General features: G+C 35.0%; 1 protein-coding gene across 5 annotated transcripts in view; it reads right to left on the bottom strand.

Moving 5' to 3' along the window:
- The window catches only part of LOC121418977 (mitogen-activated protein kinase-binding protein 1-like), an 85978-nt gene that overhangs the window by 16375 nt on the left and 54938 nt on the right, over positions 1 to 14665 (bottom strand). For 2 of the 5 annotated variants that reach the window (XM_041613225.1, XM_041613220.1), the window contains exons 16-29: positions 14469 to 14656; positions 12461 to 12524; positions 11868 to 11978; positions 10953 to 11113; positions 10251 to 10321; positions 9433 to 9592; positions 8763 to 8806; positions 6845 to 6880; positions 4922 to 4951; positions 4397 to 4483; positions 3691 to 3971; positions 2992 to 3143; positions 2450 to 2633; positions 1169 to 1327 (exon numbers count right to left, since the gene is read on the bottom strand). In XM_041613225.1, the coding sequence (XP_041469159.1) occupies positions 1169 to 1327; positions 2450 to 2633; positions 2992 to 3143; positions 3691 to 3971; positions 4397 to 4483; positions 4922 to 4951; positions 6845 to 6880; positions 8763 to 8806; positions 9433 to 9592; positions 10251 to 10321; positions 10953 to 11113; positions 11868 to 11978; positions 12461 to 12524; positions 14469 to 14656 (1728 nt within the window). Of the gene's footprint in view, positions 1 to 1168; positions 1328 to 2449; positions 2634 to 2991; positions 3144 to 3690; positions 3972 to 4396; positions 4484 to 4921; positions 4952 to 6844; positions 6881 to 7382; positions 7416 to 8735; positions 8807 to 9432; positions 9593 to 10250; positions 10322 to 10952; positions 11114 to 11867; positions 11979 to 12460; positions 12525 to 14468; positions 14657 to 14665 lie in introns of all 5 variants that reach the window. The other 3 variants (XM_041613222.1, XM_041613224.1, XM_041613223.1) reach the window with 3 other exon arrangements.

Raw genomic sequence — 14665 nt, forward strand, 5'->3', positions numbered from 1 at the left:
GGCTGTTGCAAACTACCGTCTAATCAAACATAATATAATTGCTCGTACCTCATCCATCCACCATTTTTACCTCCACAACATTAGGACAACTGTCTGATACCTAATTGAGTCTTTGGCACACCACCGTACAATCTCATATGCTCATACAATACCCATACATGTAAAGTAAATCAACTTCTCTTCGTCTCAGAGAGGTGGTATGTGAGTGAGTACCCCTCAAGCAATACAGGAAGGTTTAATTTGCTAGAGTGATGCTTGATTGACTAGTATTTCATATCACGACTTTACCAGGGAAGCCATGATTCATCATTTTGACTTTGCATCACATGTCCTACAAATGACAGTATGGAAATGACGCTAGTCTGTCTGAGTGTGCTTAAAACACACTGGATGGTAATCTTATTGTTTAATCTAGTTTAACTGAAAACAAACTTCAGTACACACTTCTCTGGAATGCTTGGTTTGGTTCAATCATCAATAAAATGCATCAAATGTTTTGAATAACATCAACACCAGAAGGCTAATTGCTACTCTTCTCTTTACTACTAGAATGTTGTAGTAAATACATATGAAGATGATTTCACTGGGGAAGGATAATGAAAAAAAAAAGGGGGAAAAATTTTACTTTCTTTCTTCTCTCATCATTTTCAACAACACTCATCAATCAATAATCACTGTTAGAGTGTATATATTGTGGTATAAATAATGATCTCAATGAAACCATGGAACAAATAGTTATATTGCAAATTCAAAATCAATATCATGATCTTTATAAGAAAATGAGCAAATAAACGAAAATAAAAGAATTGTGATGCATTAAACTAAACATTGAAACAGCATTAAATATTTGAAATAATTCCACTATTATCATGTATTTCCTCCAATTTGAAAATACACATGATTCAATATGCTAATCTAAACACATCTACTTGCATCATGTATTAGTGTGAAATATTCTAGAATCCTAAAACATTTCGAGTTAAACTGCAATATTCTTTCTGCACGTTTGTTATAAAAATACGCTACAAATGAGCAGTTATGTACAGACCAAACATAACTGGTGCATTGACACACCAAAAACATCAGAACATGCTGCAAGTAAAACGGGACAATGTACAAATACACCTTACTGACTGCATGTGCATTGACTATAGAGGGCAGTAGTCACCTGGCTATGGAGTGTTGCGACCTGGAGAGGAAGCGGGACGAGATACTGAGCCGCCCGCAGCTGATCTCATCCGAGAACTTGGACTGGAGCTGCTCTAGGCATTTCCCGAAATTCTCCTGCTCCGTGAAATCCCCTATATTCTTCTCCTTCTCGGCAAAACTACATGCAAAATGGGATGAGGGAGTATGGGAGGTGTCGGTAGGTGTCATTAGATGGGGAACGGGTGTGGTCAGAAGTGACATGGAGAAGAGTGGGATATGTATTGTTGGAAACGGGTAGGGATTGTTGAAAATGCAACTCAATCATGGTGCTTCCTGACAAATACTGTACATAGTCTAATTTCTCATGTATTGTCCATCTACGTTAGTCACATGACCAAGATAACCATATAAGATTGGCTATGGAACAATATTATAGTATTTAAACAAGTTATTAAACTTCTATGTGTTACTTTTAACATCTTAGTCATAATTTCAAACTAAAAATTTGTTTTGAAAAATATAAATGCCTCTTCATTAAATTTCTTTACTTTTAAAATGTCCTAAATCAGCTATAAAAAATGTCCTAAATCAGCTATAAACATATGTTTGAACTTATATATTTTGTAGTTTGATCTATTCAAACTTATTCTTAACTATATAAGCATCCTTTGGGATATTTGCATAATCATCTTATCATAAATTGAAATGAAGAATCATTCCAAATGATTTGATATCCAGAATAAGCTTGATTTTGTTTTAATAACAAAACAAAAAATATATTCAAAGTATGAGAAAAAATAGAGCTTGAAATTCAAATCATAGCCAAAATTCATGCCATATTGTTAACAAAGTCAATGAATGCAATTAAATACATAGAGTGAGAAAACAGATAGAAATATCATGCAATTATAAAAACAATTTGAAATGAGTTAAATCTGTTTGATGCAAGATTAGTATACTCTTTACACACATTCTCACTTCAAACATCATCTTCATTCATGTCAAAAAATAAATCTTTTCCCTCATTGCTCATTCTATCTACAAATGTAAGTTTTTGAATTATTCTTTTAACATTTTAATATGCAAAAAATAATAGTCTACCCTTAATGGCAGTTTACAGGGTAATTTTTTTTTTTTTGGGGGGGGAGGGGGGGATACTTGATAAAGAATACCAAATGATACTTAATTTTGGGTACAAACTCTTGTAGCTCTCTGATATGAAATCATATCTAATATGCCTAAGAGTGAGCAACTTTTCACCAGGAATGAAACCTGGGATCAAGAAAAAAGGTTTCCTCACCTGAAATTAGTATGCAGGAATTTCTCTTCGTCCGGCGTGGTAGTCGGAGAGGGAGGTTCGATGGAAGTCAGCTTGCTGCGTCTTGGTGAGGCTGTGGGAGTAACAGTCCCTCTCTCCTCTTCCTCCTCCTCCTCTTCTTCTTCCTCATCATCGCTCTCATCAACATCCTCCTCCTCATTACCATCTATCATACGATACAAGGAATTGTGGGTAAAGATTTATCTTATTTGGTACAAGGTAACTGTAAATCTGCAACTTACAGTTAACTACACTTTGAATCTACAATTATACATATTATTTTCACTTCTTCCAGTCACTGGGCAGCAGAACGGGGGGAAGTTTAGCCTCCTTCATATCTCTGCAGTGTACATCGGACAAAATAATCTACAAAATTGCATGACTAATTGTTCTAATATTATTCAAAAGCATTTCTAAGTAATAAATTATTCTAATCTATGCATAAATCAAATAATGAGATAATGAATAGACATAACAAAAGTTAACCATACTCACAATGAGATTGTTATGAATAGAACACTTACCAGTACTGGAAGTTGCAGACACACCCAAATCTTTATTTGGTGTTGGGTCACTGCTAATAGTCTCCTTACTTCCTTCTTTGGATTTATGTCTGCTGTGTCTCTTGGCCAACTCTTCATGGCTCTTGGTTGATTCGGTCACTTGAAACTTGAGACTGGGAAAATAGTTGACAATAAGAATTCTCATCTACTACCTCATTTTCAATTTTAGCTGAAGAAATCATAAATGCTTTAGAGTCCTATTGCACTTGTCATGTTAAATTAAATTATTTTTTTTTATAGCAACCAAGTAATTGAACATTGAACAATCTTTTAAACCACGAAAAGTATCATATGATCTAAAACTATTAAAAAATGGCCTGTATTTTAAAGTCCAGTTTAAGTCTATCTCTGTGCTGAAATTACGGGAAGCCGAAAATGTCAAAACCTTGTTTACATTGAATGTTTCTTATTGTTACAGTGCTCTTTCCCTCATGCCTTGTTGGTGAAGAAATCTATTTTAGTTATTATTCCTGGAAAGTTGTGAATGATTTTGGTCTCAAATGAACTAATGAATAGAACCTGTACTATTAGTGATCTGTGTCACAATTGGCTATCCATCTATTCTAACCACAACTTTATAGAGTTTAAATTACATGGGTTTATCTGACAGGCATTGTCATTCATATCAGAATTCAAAATCTTCACAAAAAAAATCCTCACCTTTCAGGAGATGACTCTTCCTCCTCTTCCGGTGGGTAAAAAATAATTTCCTTATCTGGGGCGTCATCCTCCTTCTCTTCCTCATCTTCCTCCTCCTCTTCATCATCCCCCTCAATATCGTCCACTTTGGTACCATCCCCATTCTCAGCTGCACCGGGATGGCCTATTCCATTAGCACCATGGGTGGAATCAGCGGCAGATGCACGGAGGGATGGTGGTGGACCAAAAGGGTCACTTCCCCTTGGGTCACTCCCCCTTGAGGTTGTCACAAAGCCATCCATCTAGTGATAATAAAGAGGACCATGATTATTGAAGGGTGAATTCAGAAATTTAGTATAAGACTACTCCCCAAGAAGCAGAGAAAGTACATACATCACATCCAGTAAAGGGTGACTGAATTCAATATGTGAACATTGTGCATTTTCTAGGATTGTGCGCACCTCACACACTGACAGGCTAGGATTGCGCGTACACCTCACACACTGACAAGATGGAACACTCCCCAGGAAGGGGAGAATGTGCATATATTTTGTGAGGGCGAGAATGACTAAGTCCCATGAACAGGGTACTGATAATCTGAAAATGCTTGGATACTTTGGCACCTCATAACTAACTGTGAAGTAAATCACTTATTTCTCTTTACATAAATAAATCATAGAAAAATTCCAAGCTGAAACTGTCAAATGAAATGAAAAGTCCAAATTACCTTCTCAGACTCCTCAAACTCCTCCTGTGAAAGCAAGCCAAACTTCTCTGAGGCAGGTACAAACTCTTCTCCACAAATCTTTGCAATCTGAAATCACATAACAACAACACGTTTTGTTTTGGTCCACATATATGTAAGGATGTATTATGAAAATAGCACACACTCCTACTCCAACCACACCCGCCAAAATTAGTTGTACCATTCTTACTTGAAATACAATGTCATAGCGATAATGCGCTCTCACAGCTCATTCCATAAAACTCATCAGATGCTTGATGGTTAATTGCCAAATTTCTTTCACATTGGCTGTACACATAATAATATGCATAAGAGTGCAATCAGATATTGTTCTTGTGTTTGGGGGATCGTAATCCAATTGAAATTAAAATGACTTTGATTATGAAAGGGGTAACAAATGCATCTATTCATGGAAACACTGTAAACTCAAGCTAACTGTATGAATATTTGTTATCAAAGAGATGATTACTACCATCTTATTTTTGTGATGCAGCAGACGACACTTACCTCTTCAGCATCCATACCAGCAAAGGGACCCTGGGTAAAAAAATAAATCAAATTAATTAAAATCAGATAATTATATCTCAATTGAGGATATATATCTTCAACTCACATATAAATATTCAATTCAGTTCAATTAAAAATACTGTTATCATTTCTCAAAACATCCTTATCATTAATCTCCCTAAAATGAAATGTTTAAATTTTTTATTTCATTGATGATGGATCAGCTACAAACCTGACAAGTTGGTTTGTGTATGAAATACACATTCCGAAGAATTTAAATATTTAGCTACATAACATTTTTAATTCACATTCCTGAATTCGGATTTTCCAAGAAATAACTTACACCACATCACTACAAAGAAAGGAAGATTATATACGAGAAGCTAGATCTAGTAAATGAATTACTCTGTCTCTATCCTTGCAATATTTCTTGTTCATGTTATACTTCTGATAAAAGGTAAACTGAACTAGCATTTTCCAGAAATTCTCAATCAGACAACTAGCCATAAGCAAATTTCAACTACGATAATTTAGTACATGTAATGTTCAATGTAGTAACATACACAAAAATATGAATAGATATATAATACAGTTTGAATGAAGTCATGCAAATATATTTAATGAACATACATAATTTCGATAATGGTGAAAGATAAACATAGTTGAAGGCACCTTAACAAAAGTCAGAGCCATGTCTTTCCCAAAGGAATCCTAGCAGTGTTTTTTAAAAATTTTGTTGCTAATCTTCACACATCATCAAAGACAGAAGATTGGGGAATCCAGGGGAAATTCGCTGTAAAAGCCGCTTAGGGTCTTTAAAGCGGATTCATGCTAAAACACATGGCACAGACATTTGGTAATGTGCCTTATACTTCATTCTTTAGTACATTGCTATGAGAAAATACAATCACATTCAATGTCCTAAGAAATATACAAAATTATTTCTTTCTTTGTAAGTGATGGTTGTCAAGTTGATAGATATTAATCACACTTATTAGTGGTGCACGCAAAAGTTAGTAAATAATTAAATGACACTAAAAAAAATTGCTTCAATAATGTGAGTTTTTTTTTTTTCTTAACATCATCCGGACAAACCTCACACATGTACTTTTTCGATTGAATGATTTCATTATAAGTTCAATAGCATAAAGAGAATGGCATGGGCTGATGAATGGTGAATTGAAGGTGTGGAAAATGAAGTTGGTTTACATGAGGGACATGTCAATACGTATACAATTGAAGTAATATTGCTGAACTATGGTTTTATTTCCAGCCCCCTCCCCAGTTTGTCATTATTTTTAAATGACAATGGTGACATCAATCAATAGTCTATCAATTAAATGATTATATAGAACTTAAAACTAATGACGATTGACATCAATCAAAGGTAATGTGCAATTAATTGTGTAATTGATGATGTACAATAATTGGTGGAATATATAATATGGTTACAAGTGTAATGGATTTAATGATTTTTAAGCCATGATTTTGTAAAAATTAAACTTTCAATAAAAAGAACAAGATTATGAATCCTGTTTGAACTGAAACGAGACTGTTTGAAGAGTTAGGAATGTCTAAAGATAAGGGTCTTAAATTCTTCTGATATGAAACTTTCTCTGAATGAGATTCTGATACAATAATTCATAATATATGCTCTAAACACAACAATATACACTATAGTATAAAGGTCATATATACATGTATGAGTAGTGCAGGAATCAAATTTTTGACTGAAACCTGATTGTCATAACATTTATCATGCATTTTTAATAAATTGATATGGCTTATTTTATTATATTTCAGTTATTTGAATATATCTCTAATATATTAAACTATAGTGATATTGAGATCTATAACTTTTGAGAAGTGAGCCAGGTTATCCCAAAGAATCCCCAGACAAAGATTAGGCACATCAATACTTGCCATTTTTTGTCGAAGTAGCTTTTTCAGCAATATATTCTTTTTAATTCAAAAGAAAGGATATTATTACCACAACAATGCAACAGAGAAAGATGTTTATAAGAAGTACAAGCAAGCAGAAAATGGGGGACTGATATCAATCAGAAATTGAAGGACTGACATTATCTCATTACAAACAACATTCAAATGCAGAGAATAAGTGAGAGAAAAATGAACAATGAGTTTGAATAATTGGCTTAATACTAGTGACACCACTGAGAAAATTGGAAACAATTTATTCTTTACAAAAACAGCTCTGTAGCAGTGAAAATGCTGAATGTTTTCATATTTCATTATTCTGACTTGAGAAAAAGACAGGACGTGTACAAACATTGGGTAGGACACCACAAAAGGGATAGTTTTAGGTAAAAAGTGAATTGAATTGTGCATCAAAATGTGAATTGAAAAGTTATTTTGTATCAAATACAAAATGGCAAAGGACTGATTCCGGTTGAACTGCAATCTTGTCGTACTTTGAAATTAAGGGACACGTTTTACCCACTTTTAACTTTTGCCATTGCTGCATTAACCGTCTCTTTTGGTGGGACATCAGGAGGTAAGGAGGAAAGGAAGGAACATGGGATGTGGAACATTACAAAAGACAGTTTAAACAATGAGAAAAATGCAAGCAGGAATGGCATTAAAATAGGACAATGTTGATACCTCTATGCAGACTTCTAGCTCACGTTTTGATTTTGCCTTCAAGGGGAAAAAATCAGGAGTAATTGTAGCATTTCACATGTCAGAAACAAGTTAAATCTAACCTAGGATTGGTCAACACCCTCCCCACCCCCCTCCCAAAAGGATTTTAAATTGGTATTCATAAATCATAATAATAATGCACAACTATGTAACAAGCACATGGTAAAATTTGTAAGCGCAAAACTTAGTACATAATGTAGGAAAGGGGTACAAAATATTTGAGCGCATTTACTGACTCTCAAAACTAAGGAGGTACAAGTTATTAATGTACTTGTGGTTCTGATAATGTATTCATTCCTTTCTATTCTGAACAAAGATATCATTGTGATAAAATTGGACTGCTTCTGATGTTTATTAGATAATGAATTTAAATAAAAAATAGTCTATTAAAATCTTAAACAATATTTTCTAGAAAGGAATAACTATGAACCTGCAAAACGTGTTTTTGTAATCAGGTGAATAAACCAAATATAAGTTATTACCAATGAATTCTGTTGAATATGATACAAAATCATATAACTCATGTAATATCAAGAAGAGGAGACCAGGGGGGTGTTTCACAAAGATTTAAGTATGACTTAGAGTCGCACTTAGATGTCTAGTTAGGAGCAGTATAAAAGGCATGACATCATTGGTTAGATCATGCCAAGATGACGCGCACTACTGCGTATTGATCAATAAGATTACGCGTTGCATATCATGTATGCGTCAACATTTAAGTGCGACTTAAATCATACTTAATTCTTTGTGAAACACCCCCCCTGATAACACAAGAATAAAATTATCTGATTTGTGTTTGACATAATTCCTGAATAAAAATTAGTATTGTTTAGAATAAACAAACTAAATTCATATCAATCTAAACAGGAATCTAATCAACTAAAATAAAACCATACGAATACAAATCCAATAAAACAATTCACTGTCTGTTATTTCATTACTTACGATGATGTTATACACTACCATACTTTCTTTGTTAGACATGGTAAACCATGTGAACAGACTCCCATGCTTTAGATTTTTTTTTTTTAGATGAGTTATTTCCATGACGACTTTGTGAATCATGAAGCGGCGAGGTGCGGCATGCTGCGTTATATCAGATGGCGGGCTGGGCCCCTCAACGTGGACTAAAATCTGAAAGAGAATCACTTACTTGAGAACGATTGGCAAAAGGTCTTACTTGCTCTAAAAGGACATCGGGCTCCACTGTATATCGCCGTCGATCTTAGAACAAGAAGAATGAACAAACAAAAAAAAATGTTCAAATATAGAATGACATGATAATAGTAAGAACTAAGATACTAATAAATGTTGCCATCAATCTTGTACAGTATTTGGCAGGGACAGAGGGAACAGATATGTTCTTGGGCACCCGACAAGTAATTTTTCAAACAAAATAAGATGTTGATATATATGATTTAAAACTCTTAAAAAATGAATACCGGTAATGTGATTTTGCTAATCGTATCCCCATTGAAAAGCATCAAGATGGCATTGGAGAAATTAAAATGTTTTTCTCCACAAACTGAAATAGTCCTATGGACTTGTTACTTTGTTATTACAAGTGAGGAAGATTTCCACCAGGAATGTATTCCCATGATACTTAAACACATATGAACTCAATTTTATGTGTGATAAACATTACAAATTTACAAACTTCAAAATTTTCTGATGATATTGCTTTAAAGAATAGGCGGAAAATAAAATCAGCCTTTCTTATAGGGATGAATAGTGAAATAATCTTTAAAAAATATAGGAAAATCATTCCAAGATAAGGGCACAATTGGTAAAATTCATATTCTTTCTTCTAAAATCGAAATAATAGAGGACTGAATAGGGTTTTTCTTTACCCAAGCAGTCTTCCAGTCTAAGCTCAATGCTTTGGTTCAGCTCTTCCATCTGTGACTTGACCTTTATACCACCGCTGTTGATGTTCTGGGCCCACCTCCCTCTGGGATGGGTAGGGCTGCTGTACTTGGTAGGGCTTGGTACATCTGGTATGTCTTCACCCTAGTGGGAGGAAGATTAATAAAGGTAATTCCATACGCAGGAAAAAAAGAACAAACAGAAAAGTACAAACAGAAAAGATACAATAAATGAATCTTGACAAAAATTAAGTCTAGGTTATCCTGCATATACAAAATGCCCCCCCCCCAAATACAGCAAAGACATACAGTGTACGGACTGAATTCAAATGAACAAGCTTTTTAAGATAAGTCATTATGAGGGTCTATGAGTCTTGATAATGTACATTCCATAATCAATTTGCATATATGTAGTCTATGAATACCAAAATTAAGACAAAAAATTGCATTAAATATAAAATATTTCATTAAAGACGTTGTACATCTATAATCATCACATAAATACAGAGGGATGAGGAGAGGATGGGAAGGTATACAATAATATGTTTACCCGACCCATATGCTTCAGTATGTTACATATTTTTGTTAACAGTATAAAATTATGTTTTGTAAGCACATGTATCCATGCATTCAGGCAACTACATATCATGAAATTTATAATACAAACAAATTGCATGATTTGTTTTTTATGACAACGAATCTTGAATATTGTCTGAAACTGACTACTGCAAACTGATTACACAAAACTCTGAACAAAATGGGGGTGGGGGTAGAGATAAAATATTCTGAAAAGGTTTTCTTACGGCTTTGACTTGCTTCTGGGCCCAAAGTGGTAGGAGACCAGTCTCAAAGTTACACTCTTCAGTAGTGGAATCTGGAAGATTAAGAAAGAATTAATCATGTTATAGCAAAAACAGATGGGAGATACCATTGCTGTTTTACATGTGTCTTGTTTCAGACAGAGCTGCCAACCTGAACAAGAACATTTCAGTATTTTTTAAGCTGAAAATCAGTATTTTGGCGAGGAAATCAGTATTTTCAAAGAAATACCATAGGACAACACATAAAAATGAAACTTGAGAAATCAGTACTTTGCATGAAACCATCAGTATTCTTCTCATTTTTTCAGTACTAAATACGGAAAATCTGTACTACTTGGCAGCTCTGGTCAGATTATACCAAAACAGGACAGGTGGGTGTTTCATAAAACTGTTCTTAAGATACGAATGACTTTAGGCATGACTGGTGACCCCTTCTTGTGCTAAATGATACAAATGATTCATTTAGGACATAAGAACATGTTCCAGTCGTAAAGTGGTGCGTAATTTTACGAACAGCTTTATGAAACACACACCAGGAGAAATTGTCAAAATGATATGTGCATGTGTTATTTTGGAAATGAATGAATTTTAGCAAGTAAAAATAAATCTTAGCTTATTGTAAAACAGTACTTTCTCTCAAATATCTTTCCCTAAAAACTACAGAATGGTAAAACATCATGCTACCTTCATCCGGTTCTCTATCATCAGTCTCGTCCTCTGTATCTGGCCTGGACTGCATGGCTGGCTGGAATTCAGCTGCTACAGCTGGTTTGGTCTGCCAAGCACTTATCACTCGGGCCTTAGGCTCAGGGGGAAGCTCAGGAGGAACAACGTAAGTCCCTCTTCTGTAAGAACATCAGAACAGCAGACATTGAATGTGAATTCATACACCACCATGTAGGCAATGATTATGTGCCTTTGCTCATTTCGGTGTCAACATCACTTTACAAAGATCAAATGAAATTGGAGTAGAATACAACAGTTTTCAGATGGTTCTTACATGTAATAATTCTCAATGATGATAACAGGCAGACAATTGTACGAGACTATTCAATAATGAGGTGCGGTAGTACCTAAGTCGGCTTAGTCATTTTTTATCGTTACTTGGAATAACGTACAATCTGATCATGAAATATTACGAGGCTCTACAAATTGGTATAGGCTGGTGAGATGGGTTGGAGCTTTGTCTCCAACATGGTCGAGCAACATTATGCAAATAACTATGCCAATTGCCAAATTGAACTTTAATCTCTTGCCAAGCCTTGTATAAAAAATATTGAGCTGAAAGTGCTTAACAAACACCGGTGTTTGAGCATTATTGTCAGCAAACACAAAGTGTAGGAGTGCTAACCTTTAATATAGGAATGGTCTTGCAAATTATAAAGTAAGATTTTAAACTTATGACGCTGTCAGTTAGACCTTTATCTAAATGCGATGATAATGATGACATTGATGATGATTTGATATACTTCATCATATTTCTGTTTAGACATATCAGAGAATCATTTAATATCTATATTGAAACATAAACCTAAATTACCACTCTTTTATCGGACAAAAGATTTTTTTAGATAGTGAGCATTCGAAAGATGGCTTTACCTGAGCATGTTGTATTCTGGCGGTGGTTCAATAACTTTCTCTCCCATCTCTTTCAATCTCTCCTTCATATTATGAGTGAGCTCCCACGGCAGCTTCCAAATAAAGATACAACTGGGAAAAGAAGGAGTAAAATAGATTTTGTTGTACGGCGAAATGAAAAGAAACTGTAATCGCACCTGGTAAAATCAATTACAACTTTGTCACTGTTCAATAGGAATTGAAGTTGAAAATAATCATCTGCAACTCTCTCTATAACTTAACTTAAAAACAGGTTGAATTGGATAAAAGAAATATGTTGGAAAAAATAAGATCAAGGGGGGGTAAAAAAAAGAAGCGATTGCCATGTAAAAATATGATAAGTAACAAAAATATGTAAATATATTCAAGCAAATTTTTTTTTTCAATTATACCTAAAAAGAGAAAATGCTTATAAACTACAAAGAGAGAAGAGAGGTTGCTTACCATTCCCTTATCTTATTTTTCCACACAAAAATAAATGTGGAAAATCTTAGAGAGTACACATCATAAGTGGTTCTAAAGATTGATTTAACTTTATCCAGCGGTAAGAAGCGGAATGGAGAAGATTTACTTACCCATCACCAGCCACCGATATCAGCTGCTTACAATCACTGGTAAACTTAATTCCTGTTACCAACTCTGTGAAATATAATATAGATATGGTACAAGTCATACAACTTATGGAGTAACCAGACTGAAAACATATCAAAGCAAAGACAAAAAGCTTAGTAACTCCAAGGGTTCATAAGAGATATAGCCTGAGTCTCTGCATTCAAATGCAAAGTGAAAAACAACTGTTTTATTCACAGAACATTATATTGTTACAGACGAAGAACAAAATGAGGTGCAGATGTTTGTAGATATATTGACGGTCGGTGCTTTATACAAAGGAATGATCGTGTCATTTTCTAATCTCATCAATGACAGGTGAAATGTGAAGGTTTGCTTATTTGTGTAGGTCATTGTCATCCTACAGATGCTATGTAGCTCGATAACACTCAGATAAAACTCAGATCGAAACCTTTCCTAGCAATGACAAAGACTGTACCAAAAGGAAGTTGTCATCCTAACAGTAACACAGTGACTGAAATCTTTCCAAGCAATTGCAAACATTGCGGGAAAAGGCAGTTGCTGTCCTATGCAAAGTATTTGGATGAGTCAATGAGTATTATCTTTCCTGGCAATGACAAAAACTGTAGGAAAATTTAGTTGCTAGCCAATAGATCCAAAGTAGAGCTTATTAAACAATGAGTGGAATCCGTACCAGCAATGGTAAAGATACAGGAACATGTAGTTGTCCAATAGATGCAAAACAGATACAATGACGAGTGAAGCCTTTCTTACCAATGAAAAAGATTGTAGGAAAAGGAATTTATCATCCCACAGATGCAACATATTTAGATAACACAACATATGGAATCTTTGCTAGCATTGAATAGTTTGTATAAAAAGATAGTTGCTGTGGATGCAAAGTTGTTAGATATCACACAGATGGAACTGTTCCAGCAATGGCAAAGAAAATAGGAATATTGTAGAGGCTCTGCATGTATTGTCAATGTCCTACAAACAGGATCTCCATCTAATTTCCTCTCTTATCGGGTCATGTTTCCTCAATATGTGCCAGGAAATGAAGCAAGGAGATATTTACACAAAGCCAAGGATTGATTATCTGCCCAAGATATGTCCAAACCAATCAGTATCAATTATTACTTTCGATAGATCATAGAGATGATCTTTAAACTGGGAAAACTCTTGTCCTATTTATAGAACACAATTGCGAGGCACGGAACGGTCTGACCAGGCTGTCCAATCGTGTTAGAGTACACTTCCTTGAGGAGATTTAAATCATATCATTCTCTTTAAAGAAAGCCTATGGCTGTGTATTTCTATCCTAAATGGATTACTGAGGAAACAACACCATCTTTTAAAATAAGCCTTTTTGGTACCTATAAAGACAGTTGAAACAAATTTAAAAGAATCATACAGAATAAGCATGAGGCTACAAAACTATTTGCAAGTCTAACTGATGTAGCTAACATCATCCCTAGCTAAATCTAACATATTTCACTTACATGAACCATCATTGCTGGTACTGTCATTGGAAGTAATAGATGCTGAAACACTTCTTAGAACAGCTCTACTGAGATCAAGGACTATGTACTGTCCCATAGGCAATAAAAACAAACTTGTGATGAATGCATTCTTGAATGGCACATCATGGTGGCCACACACTCCCCAGAGTAAAAGTCATAGATGCTGAGACTCTTGTCTGAACAGCTGGTTGCGGCATAGATCCCAGACGGGTCCATCTCTACCCTTGCCAAGGTCTTCCAAATTAACCCATAAACAGCATCCTTCACAATCTACAAGCTCGATACACAAGGTATTCTTACCTGAATGGCCCATCATGGTTGCCACGCACTCCCCAGAGTAGAAGTCATAAATGCTAAGACTATTGTCTGAACAGCTGGTTGCGGCATAGATCCCAGACGGGTCCATCTCTACCCTTGCCAAGGTCTTCCAAATTAACCCATAAACAGCATCCTTCACAATCTACAAGCTCGATACACAAGGTATTCTTACCTGAATGGCCCATCATGGTTGCCACACACTCCCCAGAGTAGAAGTCATAGATGCTCAGACTCTTGTCTGAACAGCTTGTTGCAGCATAGATCCCAGACGGGTCCAGCTCCACCCTTATCAAGGTTCCCTCATCGCTCTGAGCTCCCTTGTACGTTCTCTTCAGTTTACCACTCACTATATTGTATATTCTGTATTAA

Source organism: Lytechinus variegatus, chromosome 7 (genome assembly GCF_018143015.1).
Source record: "Lytechinus variegatus isolate NC3 chromosome 7, Lvar_3.0, whole genome shotgun sequence".
Taxonomy (NCBI): domain Eukaryota; kingdom Metazoa; phylum Echinodermata; class Echinoidea; order Temnopleuroida; family Toxopneustidae; genus Lytechinus; species Lytechinus variegatus.